Source organism: Chroicocephalus ridibundus, chromosome 6 (genome assembly GCF_963924245.1).
Source record: "Chroicocephalus ridibundus chromosome 6, bChrRid1.1, whole genome shotgun sequence".
Classification (NCBI taxonomy): Eukaryota; Metazoa; Chordata; class Aves; order Charadriiformes; family Laridae; genus Chroicocephalus; species Chroicocephalus ridibundus.
The window spans coordinates 43279456-43298848 of NC_086289.1; the positions used below are offsets into that span (position 1 = coordinate 43279456).

The 19393-nt window shown below is 43.8% G+C and overlaps 1 protein-coding gene across 1 annotated transcript in view; it reads left to right on the forward strand.

The window, feature by feature from the left end:
• Positions 1-5411: 5411 nt before the first annotated feature.
• The window catches only part of PDE6D (phosphodiesterase 6D), a 42887-nt gene continuing 28905 nt past the window's right edge, over positions 5412-19393 (forward strand). Inside the window, exon 1 of the mRNA XM_063339891.1 lies at positions 5412-5602. Within this exon, the coding sequence (XP_063195961.1) occupies positions 5553-5602 (50 nt within the window). The 5' untranslated portion in view covers positions 5412-5552. The remainder of the gene's footprint in view (positions 5603-19393) is intronic.

Genomic DNA, 19393 nt, shown 5'->3' on the forward strand with positions numbered 1-19393 from the left:
CCTCATTTGTCTCAAGATTCATTAAAGCTGGGATCCCAGGCTGAAATAGGAATGGAAATACACGATTGTGAGCTATTTCCCATGGATCATTTTTGCACCCTCTTGCTGGAGCCTGCGGGTGAAAATCAGCTGCATTAGTCACACGGAGGTCAGCCAGGAGGGTCTTTTAGTCAGGTTGTCCTGACACCTCCTGACTGCAGCCAACCAACCTGGCTGGCTGACATGGACTTTGCAGGATAGTGTCAGCTAAGCTCAGCTTTTGGGATGGATTTCTTTTCTTTAAGTGAAATATATGAGGATGGCCAGCTGTCTCATCCCTTTTTAACCTGCTATTGCAACCTCTTGCTCCACCCATCCAGCTTTCTGCATGCAGGGAGATGTTAATCCATTTTATCTTTTAATGTTGGGATTATCTCTTGACTCACACCATCTCTTCCCACTATGCTGCTGGAAAGCCATGACATAGTGGCCATTACTGAAACTTGGTGGGATGATTCCCATGACTGGAATGTAGGGATAGATGGATACAAGCTCTTTAGGAAGGACAGGCAGGGGAGGAGGGGAGGAGGTGTTGCCCTCTACATCAGTGACCAGCTAGAATCGATGGAGCTCCACATGGGGAAGGACGAGGAACTCGTTGAGAGTGTATGGGTTAAGATTAAAGGGAAGATAGGGGAAGGTGATGTTACAGCAGGGGTCTGCTACAGGCCACCTGACCAGCAGAGCCAAGCAGATGAGGCCCTCCACAGGCAGATAGAAGTGGCTTTGTGTTCACAGGCCCTGGTCCTCATGGGGGATTTCAACCACCCTGACATCTGCTGGAGGGACAACACTGCAAGGCACCTGGAATGCATAGATGACAGCTTCCTCCTCCAAATGGTAGAGGAACCAACAAGAAAAGGTGCTAGGCTGGACCTCGTTCTCACCAACAGGGAAGGGCTGGTGACCAACGTGAGGCTCAGGGATAACCTTGGCTGCAGTGACCAGGAAGCAATAGAATTTAAGATCCTCAGGGCAACTAGGAGGATATATTCCAAGCTTACGACCTGGACTTTAGGCATGCAGACTTTGATCGCTTCAGGGATCTGCTGGCCAAAGTGCCATGGGACAAAGCTCTAGAGGGAAGGGGGGCCCAGGACAGCTGGTCAGTATTCAAGGATCACCTTCTCCGTGTCCAGGAGCAAACTATACCGACAAAGAGCAAGGCAGGAAAGAATGCTGGGAGACCTGCCTGGATGAATAGGGAGCTCCTGGACACACTGTCACACAAAAAGAAACTTTATAAGGAGTGTAAGAAAGGACAGCTAGAATGAGGGGCATATAAGGAAGCTGTCCGAACAGCAAGAGACCTGGTGAGAAAAGCTAAAGCTCAGTTAGAATTAAATCTAGCCAAGGAGATCAAGGGAAACAGCAAAAATTTCTATAGGTACATTAATGGTAAGAACCAAGCTGTGTAGGGCAGCTGACACGCTGGAGGGAGGGGATGCCATCCAGAGGGACCTTGACAGGCTGGAGAGGTGGACCCATGCCAACCTCATGAAGTTCAACAAGGCCAAGTGCAAGGCCCTCGATCTGGGTTGGGGCAATCCCAAGCACCGATATAGGCTGGGCAGTGGCTGGCTTCAGAGCAGTCCTGAAGAAAAGGACTTCGGGGTGCTGGTAGATGACAGGCTCAACATGAGCCGTCAGTGTGCACTAGCAGCCCAGAAAGCCAATCGTATCCTGGGCTGCAGCAGGAGAAGCGTGGCCAGCAGGTCGAGGGAGGTGATTCTGCCCCTCTACTCCACTCTCGTGAGACCCCACCTGGAGTACTGCATCCAATTCTGGAGCCCCTACTACAAGAAAGATATGGACATGCTGAAATGTATCCAGAGAAGGGCCACGAGGATGATCAGAGGGCTGGAGCACCTCTCCTATGAGGACAGACTGAGAGAGTTGGCATTGTTCAGTCTGGAGAAAAGGCGACTCCGAGGAGACCTTATAGTGGCCTACCAGTATCTTAAGGGGGCCTACAAGAAAGCTGGTGAGGGACTTTTTAGGATGTCGGGTAATGGTAGGACTAGAGGGAATGGATTAAAACTAGAGATGGGACGATTCAGATTGGACGTTAGGAAGAAGTTCTTCACCATGAGGGTGGTGAGACACTGGAACAGGTTGCCCAGAGAGGTGGTGGAGGCCCCATCCCTGGAAGTTTCTAAGGCCAGACTGGACGGGGCTCTGAGCAACCTGATCTAGTGGGAGATGTCCCTGCCCATGGCAGGGGGTTGGAACTAGATGATCTTTAAGGTCCCTTCCAACCCTAACAATTCTACGATTCTATGATTCCCCTTGTGATTCTGCAATCCAGGTCCCTTTTAGGCAGCAGATAATTCACCTTATTTCCCTGCATTGCCTGAGAAAAAAAAGCATAAATCCAGAGTACCAGAGTACTCCAAGCAGTGGGGTTGTGGAGCATCAAGAGAGACTTTGAGAACATCGTTTCCCTCAGTCAAAAGCCAAGGCATGAGGCTACAAAGTCACCTGTAAGGGATAGAGACCAGGAAGGGTGTGATTAACGTACAGTGACACCCCTCTGTCCTGCAGCTTCTGTCACACTAAGTTTGGCATCTGGTTCTTCAGGCTCTTCAGCACCCTGTGCCTCTGGCTGTTCATCCTGCTGGCGTCTGCCTCCTGCATGCCAGGCCAGCGACACCAGCTTCGCCCCTTGTAGGTGTGCACCTCCCGGTGCCCCAGGACACAATTCTGGAGCTGGTTCTTCCTCTCCTTCTGATGAGGGATGTGTCATTGGCAAGAAAATTACCACCCAGCCTCACCAAGGAGAGGGCCAACAGCGAACGCGGGTACTTTTGTGTTTCTTATCTTTTTCCTTAACTTTCATAAATAAGGTGGTTTAAATCAAAAACTCTTGTGAAAAGAGGTACATTAGGACAACGCAGGACCTTACCAATAACCCGCATAATACACATTACATTCTCAAATCATACACTAGGCTAGATTTAGCTACCAGGGCTAGGATCTGGTTCCTAAAGCATCTGTAATAATTTCACTTCCCAACAAACTTAAAGCAAAATGAAATCAACTGTTGGCACCATGGCCATGTTAGAGCAGGAGCAGGTGCATCTGCACGTGACCGAATGGCCAGTAGCTCTAGGGGTAAGCTGAGCTGTGTATGGTTCCGGATGCAGTTTTGTTTCTCATCTGTGTGTGCTTTCACCATGCATCATCCATTTATCCTCTCTCCTTCCAGGCTTCTGACCCCTGCAGCTGCCAGCACACATCTCCAGAACATGGGGTGATGGGAGCTCCCACGCTCTGCTGAAGAAGCTGTCAAGCTCTCCACATTTCACAGGATTCAGAGACTAAGCTGCTTGCTGGACTCTCATCTCACACCTTGGCCAGGTCGTTGCAGATATGCAGTTGTACATCCCCTTCCATGAAGTGTGGGGTGGGATGAAGCCCCAGGTTATGGAACCGTCTCCCGGTTACGCTGATCTGGAGAAACACCAGCTCGTTTATCTGCACCATGAGAGAACAGCTTCTGGGGATGCAGAAAGCAGGCTGGAGGCATCTTCTCACCTGCAATGGCAGCTCAGAAACTGTCACACCTGCCAGAGATGTGAAAGCAAAGGTGAAGTTTTCAGTACAAAGTGGCACAAAGGGATAGTGAGACTTACAGCAACTTTCTTGCAAGCAGATTGGAAAGACGATGTGCTCAAGGGTGTCGTTTGCGTTAACGCAGCCAAAGGATTTTGAGAGGAGAGAGATCTCAGGGTTTCTGTCACTCTCTGAGTTACTGCGTCACATGTTCCACTGCTGCTTGTGCCTGCAGCAGTCACAAAAACTTCACAGTTCTGCCATGAGCTTTTTTGTCATTTTCAGAAGTTCAAAAATGAGAGGCCTGAGCTTTCCTGAACAGCAAGGTGAATTTGGGGATCCTGAGATTTGGCCAGAAAACACAAAGGCCTCAACTCTAAATTCTGGAAACACTTCTACCCCTGTGCTAGAGAAACCCTTCAACACTGCAAGAGTTGCTCGCTGCAAGATCCGTTCGGTCTCTGGCTCTTTCATCTCTGAGCAGCCTGAACAGAGGCAGGATTGAGTTCCTTATGTCTTGAGTAAACCAGCATGTCGTACTTCCACCTGGCAGGATCCTCCCACACACCATTTGTTTCTGCCTTCTTCAGGTCTGCTTTTTTTCTTGCTCACCTTTTCTCCCCATCAGTCTCTTCTCCTTGGTGATCTTTAGTCCCTCTTCCTTAGATTGGCTGTGTAATTACATGCTATCTAAAACCCAGGAAGGACTCTTAATAAAAGATAGATATATATTGGCATAGCATATCCCTGGCGCTCTGCCCAGATTCAAAATCATGCGTTCATACACTTTTCAACTGATGGTGTGGAACTAAGCGTGGATCACATACATCAGGCAAATAGATGCTACCTATTTTTATTATTAAGATCTCTTATTAGTTATACTGGCAGTGGCCTTGTCGTTATGCATTAAATGCGATCTTTATTAATGTTCATGTTCTCCTCATTTGTACAGCGGCTGATTTGGAGGCAGGTGGAGCCACGGATGATTGTTCGCTGGTCCTGGATTACAGCTGCTGCCTTTATTTTTCTCATGACTTATTAATGCCTTGTATTAGCTGCGCTGATTGTTAATAGAGCAGTTAATTTGTTGTGCTCATCTTAAAAGAACAGCCTGGCTTCTGGGATGCGCTAACGAACCAGAGACTTCCCCCCACAATCTACTTTGCCACGCAAAGGCCAAATTTCTGCAGTACAAAGTAGGCTGCTTTTGTTGCAGGGAAAACACACCCTTTATTTTAAACTTTCTGTAACGCTGGTCCTGTCAGCCCCAGCCTCGGCACACGGAGAAGCGGCTCCGGGTCTGAACACAGCGAGCAGCCGGGCAGTAGCCAAATTCACGGCTACGCAAGCTGCCCGAGGGCCCAATTCACCACCAGACCTGGCCTCCTGAGGGGAAGCACCAGCCGAGCCCCCGCAGCCCGGGCTGCCGTCGGGCGGCTGCTGACCGGGCCTGTGGCGGCTTCTCGCCCCCTCGACTACCCCCGCGGCCTCCTCTCGTCGCGGCCTCCTCTCGTCGCTCCCTCCACTCGGCCCCCCCGCGGCCCGGCCTCACAACGGAGGAGCGGAGCGGCCGGAAGAGATTTGTCCTGCGGCGACTCCCGTCCCCCCGGCGACGTCAAGCCCAGCCGGGGCAGCCGCCTTAACGACCGCTGCGCAGCCGCCCTTGAATGAGGGAGGGGTGAATGAAGTCTGATTGGCCAGCCGCGCCGTCCTTCCTGCGCCAGAAGGCGGGGCGGCGAGGCGAGCGCGGCGGATGATTGGCCGAGGGGCGGTGCGGCGGGAAGTCGCTGGGGTTGGTTGCGTCGGCCAGTGGCGGGTGCGCGGGAGGGCGGGAGGGAGGGGGGAGGGGTGGGGGGGTCCTGAGGCGTCGCTGTCACCGCCGCCTTCCCGCCCAGGCCCGCGCAGCCAGGCCCAGCCCGGCCCAGTCCCGTCCGCCCGCGGCGCGGCGCGGCAGGACCATGTCGGCCACGGACGAGCGGGCTAAGGAGATCCTCCGGGGCTTCAAGCTGTATCCTCCCGACGGGGGCTGTGAGGCGGGCGGGGGGGGTGGGGGGGCGCTGACGGGACCAGGGTTCGTCGCCCCCCTGTGGCGAGGGCGCGTGCAAGGCCCCGCCGGGGCGGGAAGGGGGTTGTCATGGAAACGCCTCCCCGGCTGGGCTGTCCCCAGTGGCGTCGGCGGGGGGGGGTGCCCCTCCCGGGGCTGGGGCTGCCACCGGCCGGGAATGGAGGGGGACGGAGCCCCCGTAGCGCTGGGAGCCGCAATGAAGTGCGGGCTGCGGTGGGGGGAGGGCATCAGGGCGGCAGCCTCCCCGGCCCCCCGCCGCACCGGAGCTGTCCGCCGGGCGGCTGCTGACGGGCGGACGGAGGAGAGGGGCTGGGCTGGAAGGCGGCGGCCTCCGAGCGGCGGGAGCCCCCCACCCCGGCGGCGAGGGCAGCCCACGGAGAGCAGGTTGAAGTAGCTCGGCGCCCTCCGTCCCGGGAGGATCTGAGCCCTTCCCCTCCGGCCTGCGCTGAGGCATCTCTGCTTGGAAGGGAAATAGCTGGTCTTCAGGTCCAGGAACAACTAAATATCGTGTTTCTTTCCATATTGTGAGGTACTGGCACACATTGTGTTGGTCATGGGTGGGGGGTCATACAATGTCTTTTATTGCCAATATTGACATAATCTAGGTGTTAATACCTTTCTGGGCAGTTCATTTTAAAAACTTTTAATGTTGTGGCTTTCAAAAAGCATTCTCATTCCATGTCTATGTTATCTGAATGTGAATTTAATGCTGATAAAATGAGATAGAGCTGAGCTTGGAAGAGAAGTGAGATCCTGTGTGCACCCCTCCAACTCAGGATTTCAGTGGAGAAAGGCTTAACCTACAGGCCCATGCGCAAACTAAATATGAGAAGAGAAATATGCCACATATAAAGTAAAGCTACTATTATTTTACTATAGCAGATTCTTCGAAGCTTAGAAGACAGATGCAAGCTTGCTAGCTTGACCTTCAGACACCAGAAAATTGTTGTGGGTTCGCTTGTTTGTTTTTTACAGTGAAAAGGACAGAAGTGAACGGAGTACCCTCTTGATCTAATACTATTATTTCTAAACAGGGTTTTTTTTTTGCCCAGCGAGATGTTCATAATCTCTATGCCAGCTATAGCAGGATCCAATTTTCGAGGTTGGATTTAGACATATAGCTGCTATCAAATGATAAGCAGATGCTTTTCTTAACTTTTGAATCATTGTCCTCTCCCCTAGCTGGTTCTGGTTCCTACTGCATCTGGTTCCTTTGCTTCTGCATTAGCACTGTTGACAATTCTTTTTATTTATGAAGACATAGTATTTTAGCTGTCAAAACATGATTTAAAACCCCTTGTGCTGGCAATTAGAAGAAGAATAAGCTTCTGACAAGACCAGACTAAGCTGTTGGTAGATGTAAGGAGTGCTTGGAAAATTAAGCCTAGGGAACAAACTTTTAAGTTCTTTTTGCATGTGTGTGTGTATATAGTCTTTGCTGAGTAGCAGAATTTACATTGAAGGCCTTTGTCTAACTTTGAATGAAATAACCCATTTTGTTGTTTGTTGGCTTAAGTAGAAAATGCTTTTGCCCTTTGAGAGAAAGGATATTAGACAAACCTAAGGTAAACTTCTATTATCTCAAGTACCATAGCATGGACAAGAAGATTTAGTAGAAATAGTCTGCAGTTCCATGTTGAAGTACCTCAAGTTTAGCCTTCCTTTGCTCATCCTTGCAAAACACTGATATCAATTTTACTTATGACAGGACCGTTTCAGGCAAGAACCTTGACTGTGCTTCTCCAAAAACATGCTAGAGTACTTTGATAGTTGCCATAGGGGCCAGGAAGTATAAAGTCTGAGAAACAGGAAAGTTTGGAGAAACATTTCATAATTGGAACTTTTAGAAAGTTAAAATAGCTGAAAAACATTTATGTATGCCTTTAGTAAGCCAGAGGAGTGGCTGAACAGACATTCCTCATTTATGAGAGGAAGCCTTGAGACACTGTGCCATCCACACAGGAAGCTACTCATGCCCAGATGTGACCATGCTCTCTGTAAGGCAGCCATCAGCTCAATCTTCCATTTCCTTTTCTAAGAGCAAGCATGTATTCTAGAGAGCATTACATTTTAAAGAGATGCTTTATCTTCCACCCATTCTACTGCTGCATGTGCTGATTTAATTTCCTTAATAGAAAGGAAGAGAGAAACATGTTCTGAAGAGCTGTTGATACTTTGAGTACTTGAAAACTTTTTCCTTCACTGACAGGAGGGAGGGAGTTCAATACCACCAACTTCAGCATACCCTGCAAACCTGGCATTTCAAACTGAACTTGCTTTTAGCACAAGAAATTAGCACAGTATTACATGCAGGGTCTGTATGTATTAGATTCCTTGTGTGGCAAGATCAGTTGCTAGGGCAGAAAGCATCATTGAGGAAGCAGGCTTCCAAAATACATGCTTGCTTTAACACAAGAACAGCCACTCTAGCTGGAAATCCAGTTCACATTGAGTAATCAAAGTTTCCTCAAACAAGTTCTGTTTACTTGAGGTTCCCAAGAAGAGGTTAATTACAAGCTTACCAAATGATTGGGACACGCTGCTGTGGAAATTAAATTATAGCCCAAATCCACCCTCCAGCTTTAATGGTGAGATATGCTTTCCTTCCTCTATGACACTAGTGCAGAAACACGTTGTGGCTAGTGTCCTGAAATTTAAGCTGGAAACATTTACTCCTTCTCATGGATTTTGCTATTTGGAAGAAATTAAAACCAAAGGAGAAATATTTGATGCTTGCAGGCAAGTGAGGATATTCATTATACTTTTACACTTGTCCTAAGAATTTTTATGGCATCGGTTAGAAATTAAACACTGACGGCCCAGTACATATGTTGCAGTAAGAGACTGAAAGCAGCCAGCAGAAACTTTTATAGCTTGTCACTTCAGAGACAATATTTGTTAACAGAGCTTGTAAGTATTTTCATCAGCTCCTTGTTTTGAGGGCACTCACTTGAACAGCAGTCGTTACTCTTAACATCTACAGGTAGTCTAGTACTAAGAAAATGCAGACTGGTTGTTTGACTATAAGCAATATCAGTTCAGTTTGTAACTGAAGATTCATTCCTCTGGAATATTAGCCAAGTCTTACTTCTGCAAGTATTTATGCACAGCTGGTTGTATAATCTCCACTACATGACATTTGATTATGCCTTTTTTCTCCAGAAGATGGGACAGTTACTCTGCCAGGCTACAGAATAGCATCTTACTTGACCCTCACCCTTTCAAACATTCTTCAAGTTTCATTCTGGCATTTTATCTTTAGAGTTCATGTGTACTATTAAGTATATGTACTTAGCATCCTTTTGCAAAAAAAAAAAAAAAAGTAACACTTATAATGTATTTTCCTAACAGTCAAAACTCAAGGGTTTTTTTTTTTGATAGCTTCCAGCCCCCTTGATAATTTGTGGGTTGCCTATTTATCTTTGTTCTGATATAAACTAGCACAGAATGTTTTGGGTTTGTTGTTTGTTTTTTTTTTTTTATGCACTATGTTCACTAGAATGAGGACACTGTAGACAGTTATCCTATTTAATTTGGTTTGCCATCATTTGGAAAGCATACATGCTTTGCTTTCTTACCTAGCATCCATGCTGTACATTGGAAATATCCAGTCATGGTTTGCAACAACAGATTCACAGCCAGCTCTTGAGGGACCACAGTTCGCCTTCTTTATGCACCACTTCTTGTAACATTTCAGCCAGAACAGCAACAAAGAAAAAACCCAAACAAGTCAGTTGAGTCTCATAGCACAGTTAAGGTACTTAGTCTAGCCTTTCAACAAATGAGTAAGCACATCCGTTTTTCTATTTTAAATCTTACAAGTCAAACAAGGTATCACCTATTTTATTTTCTTCTGTACAGAGGAGTCTCATCAGAATTGAATCTCCATAGTGTTAATTGCCCTATAGATATTTATCAGTTTAGGATATGTTTTTCCCATGAAATTTCATATAAGGCTTTGCAGTGTGTCTTCAGAAGTCTCCTGAAACAAATGAATATGGTGAACAAAAGCACAAAGAAACAATAGGTCAGAATAATTACAGAGGTATGGAACAAGTATTTGTGGTCAGTATAAACATACACCTGTAGCTCAGGCACTCCAACATTTGTAGGCAAAACTTTATATGTCAAAGGCTCTCCTATTTTCTGGAATCTTCAAAGTTCCCTGTACAACATTCTCCTAGCTCCCAGAACTTCTTCCAGTACTGCTCTCACCATTATTTTTCTTTCTAGGAAATCATTCTAGCAGAGCATTAACCTCTTAGAGCGATGGATAGAGCTGTAATGAAAATATAGTTACACCAGAAACCATTAAGAACTTCTGGGAACTTTATATTACTCTGCAGACAGAGACACTTCTATTTCCAGCTTCTACCTGGTTTCTGCTGTACACACAGAAACCATAGTCAGTGACAATCTTGCCTATCAATTCCTAGAATAGTCACTAAAGCTTTTAACTCATTTGATGCAGCATTCAAGAGTTGAGAAATCCAAATGGAATCTCTATCAATTTGAGTTTCCAATTTATTTGTTAGGCCAGTAGATGTTTAGCTTATTCACTTAAAATGCTTATCTGTTGCAGTGTTTACAAAACTAACAAGGTAACAGCTTTAATTGGGTTAAAAATTCCCCTTTGTTTTGAGGTTTCCTACGTGGCTTCCTCAGATTTTGATTTATTTAGACTTCTTGCAATGGAATAGAAAGATGAATCACCAAATTCATGGGTTAAAAAGAAACACTGGCCAGCTGAAAGAGGCAACAAGGCTGCCCAAAAGCCGAGCAATGTACTCTGTAGCAAGCCAAAGCAGAACTTGCACGTAGCTTGTGCCAATATAATTTAAAACATTCTAGAAAACATGCATTTTTGCTTCCCCATTTGTGTTTTTGGGTCCTAAGAACTGGAACGTTCTTCCATCTAATGCAGAGTTCATTTATGTGATATGAAAAAATCAACCTTCTGTTGTTCTTGAACTTTTTTTTTATCATTTTCCCCATCTACAAACCTTAGAGTACTTTACAAGCAAGAATCGTCCGCGTTCCCCGTTAGTCTGCCGAACGAGTTCCATCCTGGCGGCATCAAGACATCTTTGTTTCAAAGAGACTAGAGTTTCACATAGAAGCTTTAGCCAAGTTGTACTTGGTAATTGAGTAAGTGTCACTGTGGTCAAGGTACCTTTACCATATCAGAATTGTTTCCGGCATTGACAGAAGTTCTGCAGTATGTAATGATCTATAGTTCTGGCATACTAAACACAGACTCTTTATGTTTCTTATGCATAAGTCATGAGGCATACCTGCAAATAGAGCAGGAGCAGTTTTACCAGGTTTGATTTTACCCAGGCTCCTCAGTGAGCACCAAAAACTTCAAGTCTTCCACTTGTCAACTTTCATTGAAAAAAGTATAAATATTTAATTATGCTTAAACAGTGATTTGCATTGACTTTATATCTGAATGAGCTACAGTCAGTTTTCTGCATTTCAGATTTAGTGCAATCCACTCAAAGTGTTGCTTTGTGCCCTTGACAGTGGCAGGGGCATTAAGACCTCCACCATAGTAGGAAACAAATGAGTTGCCAGGTGCTACAAAGAACACATGTTAACTAAAACTGATTAGAAAGTGTAAGCTGACACTGAAGTTTGAGGTTTTCTTTTTAGTGAGCAATATTACTTCAGCACACTGTGGTTACATTTTTATTGCTAAGAATTTATCCTTATTCATCCTTTCATCTCTCCAAAGCTTACTATCCTGCATTCACTGGAATTATGGTTCAGTATTTTTAATTATTGCTTAGTGCCAACCTAATAAGGTACCCAAAATAATGCAGTTGTCATTAGCAAAATTATTTCCCCTTATTTCCTTTATATCATATTGAGATAATAGCAGTTACTCTTGGCAAAAAAGGCCAAGATTACCTGTTCATATACCTGCTGCATGCTTGGCAGGGATCAATATCCCTCGAAGTTATTGGTGCCTTATGCTTCAGCCACTGTTACAGTATCAGAATTTCCACACAGCAGAAGATAGTAATTTAATCCATCAAGTGATAATTGCTTCTTCCCACCCCACAGCCCCATGCATCTTCACAGCCAACATGTAGGAAAAATGCCACACTTGCAGAGATTTAGACAAGCAGGGAAAGCATCTAAGAGTCCTCAAATTAAGCAGATTCTGTTCAGAGTAGGTGGGGTTTTTTATATGGACATCTGATGTGTCTCCAAATAACAGTCTTCTGTTAGCTAAAGCGGTCTTAGCATGGAAGCTGATTCAGCTTGCTCTTACACATGTTTAACTGAATTTAAGTTGATCTGCAAAGAATGTTAAAAGTGGAAGTTTTACATGAAGTCAGTAAGATAACAGGCCACTGCACTCAGACTTCTGCCTTTGACTTCCACAATTTATGTAAAATATAAGCCTCTTCTATTTCTCTGTCTCTAAGCTGGGAAATTAAGGCAGCTTCAAATTTGAGCTCAAACCCTCCATTAAAGATTAAACAAAGCATTGGCTTAATCTAGATAATCAAAGTTTGTATAGACGTATGAGATATGCTAGGTTCCCAGGTACTGATAACAAGCAGAAAATATCATGATCTATTAATGTCCACTGGCAATATTGAATTTTGTCTTTCTCTGCATATTAGTTTAGCATAATTTATCAAAAGTTAGTTCTGCAAGCACATGAAAGGTGACTTTTGCGCATCTGTTGCTCACCTTAAGGATCAGATTTACAGGTGATGTGCAAGAAAGAAACTACAGTAGCAAGCACTGAGTACTAAAAAACCCTACATTCTCAGGGGCTGCCTTTTTATCCTGAGACTGAATCAGGAGCAACCACAGAAACCAGACGTTTGGCATCTGTGTAGCATCACTCCCAGAGCAGTGTTAAAGAATCAGTGACAGTTTTTAAGGGAATACCCACACATGCTCTCTGGGCATTACTGTGAAGTTTCCAAAGCCCTTTGACATCACATCCAAGTAGACATAGTAGGACTATTGGGAGGCTCTGTCCAGAAAACACCTGACAGTAACTGATGTTATCATGAATGACAGTAGGAGCCACATCTCAGCTACATATTGCTAAATCCTGATCAACAGCCAGGATTTTCAGTTATTATGAACTTGACATTCCATTGTCAGATTTCTCCTGAACCCAGTTCTCATTGTGACACAAAAGTAAGGTATAGAAGAGACTTAAGTGAAACACTATCAGATTAACTTAGCCAGAAGCAAACCTTTGAGTTGATTATATTCATGACTAGAATATCAGGCAACATTCTTCTGGAAGAATGGCAGGTTTAAGTAAAAAGCAAGAAAAATAATTTTTGATTTTCAGTCAGCCTTTGGGATAACAGTGCACAAAAGCATTACATTATTAAATTTATCCACTCCTATATTGAAAGGATTGCTTAACTAGGAGCAATATTTTCTTCCATTAGAGAGAATGGGAGTGCAGGGGATTTTACTACTTAGTAATTCTGTAGAGGAATATTTATATGGGTCAGTTTGTATGCTACACTGTGTACACAAGCTTCATCTGCTCTGTAGTGAGTCAAGCTCATTTGGTCCTTGGAACAGCTGATTATATCTTTTCCTATTTACTGTATCAAGAAAATGGAGGGGAACTTTAATCACCAACAAATGTATATCCCACCTAAGCAAATCACCTGCATGCCTCTCTCCTCCTCACTTCAGGCCACTTGATTTAAGCCTTTCCAAAAGGAAGGTTACATATACTTGGAACCAAGAAATCTATCCAATGTTAAGAGTGTCATAAACTTCTAATCAGGACAGCCTGCTGGGCAAGCAGGGAGTTAACATGAAGTCACTTTGGTTTGGAAAGTCAAAGGAAATTCTACTTTAGGAGACAGTAAGAACTGGCTGTTTTCATTGCTTTAAATAAAAATTCTTTCTGTGTATGGGAAAACACTTAGAGACCCTCACTAAGGAGGAACCCATTTTCCAGTCATCTGTTGGCATGAGTTGTTACTAGCTCTGTGCTTAAAGGTGGCTGTAACATTCACAATCCCTCTTGAAGGAAGAGCTCGGCAGAGAGGGGGTAGAAAAAGAACCATTGTCTCCATTAGTGTACTGCCATGTGGTGGAATAGACCAACCCATCTGGAAATCGGACACCAATAAATACCTACTGGCCTTTAACACAGGGGGATCTTCTGGAGATGCTTTAGATGTTTGACTTCCAGTGTAAGTCTTTAGCATAGGCTCTTCAGTGCATTGGAAAACTTGCCTGTCAGTCACAGTCCAACTTCAGAATTGATTCTTCCTCTAGTAAAGCTTTTTTTTTTCCAGACGCTGAGATGAGGAGGAAAAAAGTCCATCTGACTTTTGTTTCACTTGAACTTTATTAGCCTTTAAGTGACAAAAGCTCAGTCCAGGAAGTGGTATGGGTTTGTTGCTTCTAAGGAAAGAGGACATCTGCAAAAAATATCTGCCCTTACATTCTTTTTGTTGTGTGCTTCTGTCACAGCAGCTGTGCAGAGCACAGATTACCATCCCCAGCTGCTCGTTACCTCATTTTCAGATTTACTAGCTGAGAGCTGAGCTGCTCAGATGAGCGCTGCAACCTCCTGTTTCAGTGGGAACGAGGCATGCTAGCTTAAACAGCTTAAGCGATAGGTTAAGGAGCAGAGACCTGTGCTGGTCAAGTAGATCAGGTTAGCAGTTTTACAAACAGCTCAGCTGCTAGATTTGGGGGAGAAAGTAAGAAGCAGCTGGGAAGGGCTGTGAACAGCAGTCCAGTCCTCCCTTCAGCGACCGCTGCTGTCAGATGTCATGCCCACAGCCTCAGTCTTACATCAGATAAGCTTGTTCTCAGCACAACCTCATGCTGTCTTCTCCAGCTGTCAGCACCAACTCACCTGAGGAAGGTTTCTCACATCACCATGCTTAGTTACCCATACAGTGCCAATTCCAAATGTCCTATCTTAGCATTGTTAGTTTAGCATTTTAACTTCACATGTCTCTTAAGAGAAACACCAGATCGCATTGGTAAGGTAGTCATCTCTCCCCTTACTCTGTGCAAGAAGTCTTTAACATTAGTGTGCTGTGTCACAAGTTACTGCCCAGCAACCAGGCAAAGCCACAAACAGGGTCTGGGAGCATGTTAACAAGTGCCCTTGAAAGCTCAATTCTCCTGCAATTCCCATGAGCCAGACATAGGAAATCACTGGCTGAAAATCACATCCAGCCTTGGAGAGCAAATGCATGTTATTTTTAAAATACTCTTTCCAGAAAAAGGGAGAGAAGCCAATAAGTTCCTCAATCCAGTTTGGGCTGTTCAATTTATAGCACCCTCATTAATCCGTAAGGAATCATAATTACACCATTGCCATAAAAATGCAGTGTTCAAACAGGTCCAGGAAGGAACTGTTTTATGTGTTTCCACCTGCAATTCCTTCAAAGGGAACTGCATTATATTAGTATAACACTGACCTTAATCTCAGCTTCTACAGAGAAATATTTAGCTTCTTAGAAAAAAGGAAACAATGGTTCCCTGGTCCTACCTGCATCTTCTAGTCTGTCACTAGAATAAACTCCTTAGAGTTTTAAACAAAAAAAAAAAAAGTATTTTAAAGTAGCCTGAACTGAAGGACTACCTGCAAAATAAAAACAAAGATTCCCTAAGGAAAGTTGAAAGCTTACCTCTTTAAAGAGGTTCTGTTCCTCAGAAAGGACGATCAAAGCTCCCTTCTCACCACTCGCAGACCCACCATGACATCCTTCTCCCCATCTATACAAAGTAGAGGTGAGGCATTAATCAGGCAGCTGCGGAGCAAGGCCCTACTCCTCCAAGACCTCCAGCCACACTGCCCTCATCGAGGCCCTCTTTCTCATTTAAATACAGCCCTGCCAGAGGCCAGGTGAAAATGTTTCACAGTTCATGATGCATTTATTTCACCGATAAAACAGTCCTGCTTAATAACATTATTTGTACAAGTCCTAGTTTTGCCAGTTCTGAAGTAGTAAATGCAGTGATTGAGGCAGAGGCATGTGTGAAAAGGGGCAAATTCAAATAAATAAAGACTGTATTTTAATGTAGGCAAATCTGTAAAGGGTCCAGAGAAGGCTAATTATGGGGTTTTTTTTGAGTTTTGAGTGCGTAACTTCACAGCATTGACATTCATCTTAACGTAAATGCTTATGAAGATACACACTTCGAAACAACTAAATATTTTAACAAAATAATAATTTAAAAATATAATATTTGTATCAGCTGTATGTCTAGCTTTTCAATAACTGAATTTTTATTATTAATAACTAAATCGAAATAATCCCCTTGTGAACTACAGCTGATTGAATTATTTATATATTCCCCAGTGACATGCTCAGAGGTTCACATCAGCATAGTTTGCAGTAGTATATCTGTAGAAGTAAAGTACAGCATTCAGAACCAAATATTAGTATTTTACCTGTTCTAAACTACTTGGGAACTTGTAATTTCTGTGTTTTGCTGTTGTGCTTTTCCAAACAACTTACTCTCTTTTCAGACTGCCATACTGTCTAATACTGTGTAAAATGTTGAAATGGTTAAATTGTCAAATCACTAATCCACACTGCAAATTTAAGTACTTCTCATATTCTAGTAGGTTCCTAAAAAGGCATAGTAATTCTGATAGGGAGTCCTTGTTTTTTGAGAATTCTGCCTCAATCTGCGTAAATCCCCCTTTATTCCTCCTCTCTGCCTCCGCTTTCAGCAGCCTCTGGTCCATTTTCAAGATTAGTTTCCTCATCCAACTGCCAGTCATTTCCTCCTGACTGTATTTTCAATTTTGTTTCGATTCTCCACTTGGTCTGTACGCTCTAAGTTTTCTTCCCTTCCTCAGAAGAGATAAGATAATGAACTTGTTTTCCTTGAATAATCTTAGTCCTGTCAGTTTTAAGTGGAAAACCAAAAATTGTTTGATCTATATTGCAGCATGGGGTCCTGCCATTAAGCTAATTTACTGCTTTCACTTTGTTAAATGACTTACTTGTGTCCCATGTAGCAGCTATTGATTTTTATATCCTGTGTTTTTAATACCACGTGTCTTAAAATGAGTTGTCGAGTTCTTGTTTGTATAGCAGCCTCCTATCATGTCAGCTGAAATTGTTCCTGGCTCTGAAAAATAACAGTGCCATATCGGCAGAGGGAAGGCAGCTTTTTAGAAGATACTGTAAAATCGTTCTTTCAATGACTTGCAGAGTGCTCCAGAGATATAACTACTTCAGTGGCTCAGATCCATGACCTATTTTTCTCTTGTCCCTTGGAGGACTACATCTGATTCTCACTGTGGCCTTGTCCTGTGAGTTTAGAGAGCCACTCACATTCACCTAATTACTTACATCTTTACTTACTCGGTTGGCTCAGTGTTGAGAGTCATTTTTTGCCAGTTCATCCCTGGAAAAACAGGGTAGCTGGCAGTGAAGATGTTCTTTGTGTTCGGTCATGGAGGCCCTGGCTGTAAGGGCTGTACTGTTTGTAAGGCTAGAGTATGCCCATTTCTCATGCATGCATAGCCTAACTTAAAAAAAAAACAACCAAAGAAACACCAACAAAAAAAAACCCAAAAAAACCAAACACGAAGTATTTGTAGCTCCGGTGAAATTCAGGACAGTACTCTCCACATGGATTGTATATGTGAGGAACCATTTAAGCTAATGCCAGGGAAAGGGTGGCTTATTCCCCTGCTGTGCCACATCAGCAAATAGGAGATTGGCATTTGTCATTGTGGACTTCGTGAAAGTGCTTGTCGTAGCTGTTTCTCTGGCTGATTTGCATTTTTATTTTGTTTATTAGGTGAAGAGTGTTAGTGCCAGGGCTAAATACTGTTTTACTCTAAAATCTCAATAAGATTAAATCCCCCTGTGATTCTCTAATTACATTTCAAGGATACTGACTTGCTTTCCCAGGGAACCTGTGGTGATCTCTAGATGTATCCCTGGTTACAGAACAACAGTGGATTGAAACAGCAAGGGATACGCTGTGTGTGAGATATTTGGGGCAGTGTTAAAGGTGCAGAGGTTCAAAAAAAGCCTGAAGTCCTTTGAGTAAACCCCCTTTAGTAGAATCGAGTGACTCCTGCCCTGCGAGCTCCAGTGTCACTCTCGTGCCGTGTGGGTATGCTGAGTATTCCTAGGAAATTGAAGAAAACAGAAGAACTGCGTTCAGCTGGTATTACTTCTGTTGCAATAGTTAGTTTTCACTCTTGTCATAAACACAAATCCTTACAGACTAATTAACAGATGTACTGCAGCAGCAGCACTAGTTTCACCTTTTCCCAGAAGGCTGCAATTGGCATTTGCTCTGAAAGCTATTTAAAGAGTATCTTTTCAGGATTTCATTCATTTTTGTCGTTTTTTAGCATTACTTGTGAAACAGGGCATATGAATGCACCTGGTAAAGGAAGTTCAATTGTCTGGCCTATTTTCCTGAATAGCATACAGAGCTATAATCCCACCCTGAGGGAATACACCCCATCTTTATGCCAGCTGGCTTGGGCAATATGGACCTTGTCAGTGCCAGGAGTTTTTGAACGCATGTGGCTACACCGTGTAAATGTACTGCACTGAGATAAAGCAGTGTCAGTGCTTTTCTTCCCCAGTGTCAAAGAAAAGGTGGCTATGCTGTTGCAAAAAGCTCTAATCTAGATAAAACCATAGGCTTTATATGCTTAAAATTTACTCCAGTGTAACTGTTTTTCCTTGATTTCCCCACTGTGTATGCCTTTATGCCAGGATGAGTGTGTCCAGTTCCAAATCACAGAAGTCACTTCAAAGCTTTGGAATTGGACTCTCTTGATGCAGAATAAGAACATCCAGGCAAGGATTAAATAAGGGATAGTTAGCTCAACTCTAAATTCACTCCATGCCTTAATCTGGATTGGCTTCTATGCATTGACAAACTCCTAATTAATTCAATTGCTAGTGAAAGGTACTGTTTAAAAATTAACGTTGTGTTGATAAGGTTTGGAGGAACAAATTCAGTAGAGTAAGGGGAGTTGAGAGAGAAGCAGTGTGTGACTGCAAGAGAAATTCAGTGCTTGATCTTTTATTCGTACCTTCTCTGAGACCGCCAACAAGAATCTCTAAGTGCTCTTGTTACTGTTGATTTTGGTGGCACGAACACCTGTCAATTAACAATTAGAATAAAACTCACAAGCTTATTTCCTGGAAGGTAGGAGTTATCAGATGTGATGACTGCAGGCTTTATTGATCTGATGGGGATTTGGAGTGCTAACAGGCAGCCTAAAGGTTCCACGGCCAAATAAAAATCCCTGAGTCCCTCAAGTCCTTTGCACAAATGAATTCTTCCTCTTTTACAGACCTCTCTGAAATGAAGACATGTCTCTGTGAAGACTGAGCTACAGATTTTCCCTAAAAGGAGTTTTTACAAACAGTCTTTTTCAATGGTGATTTTTTGCTTTGTTCTGTATAGGTGGATACCTCATTTGACAATATCTCTGAAACCTTCCCTGGCATAGTTTCTGTTCTCAGTACCACAAATTAAAAGTACGCTCTTGAAAACAGTTTTATTTCTGCTCTTTGTGGTTCCCTGGAAGAGCAAGAGGCTAAGCAACATCAACTTTATCAGAAATATAAAAAGTCAAGAGCAGGACTTTCTCTTTAGGGACAACTATCTGTCCCTCAAGTGAAAGAGGAGGGTGAACAGCTCTTGATATGAAAGATGCCTACTTTCATATACCAAGCATTCACCAAATGTATAAGATTGCTGGAGAACAAC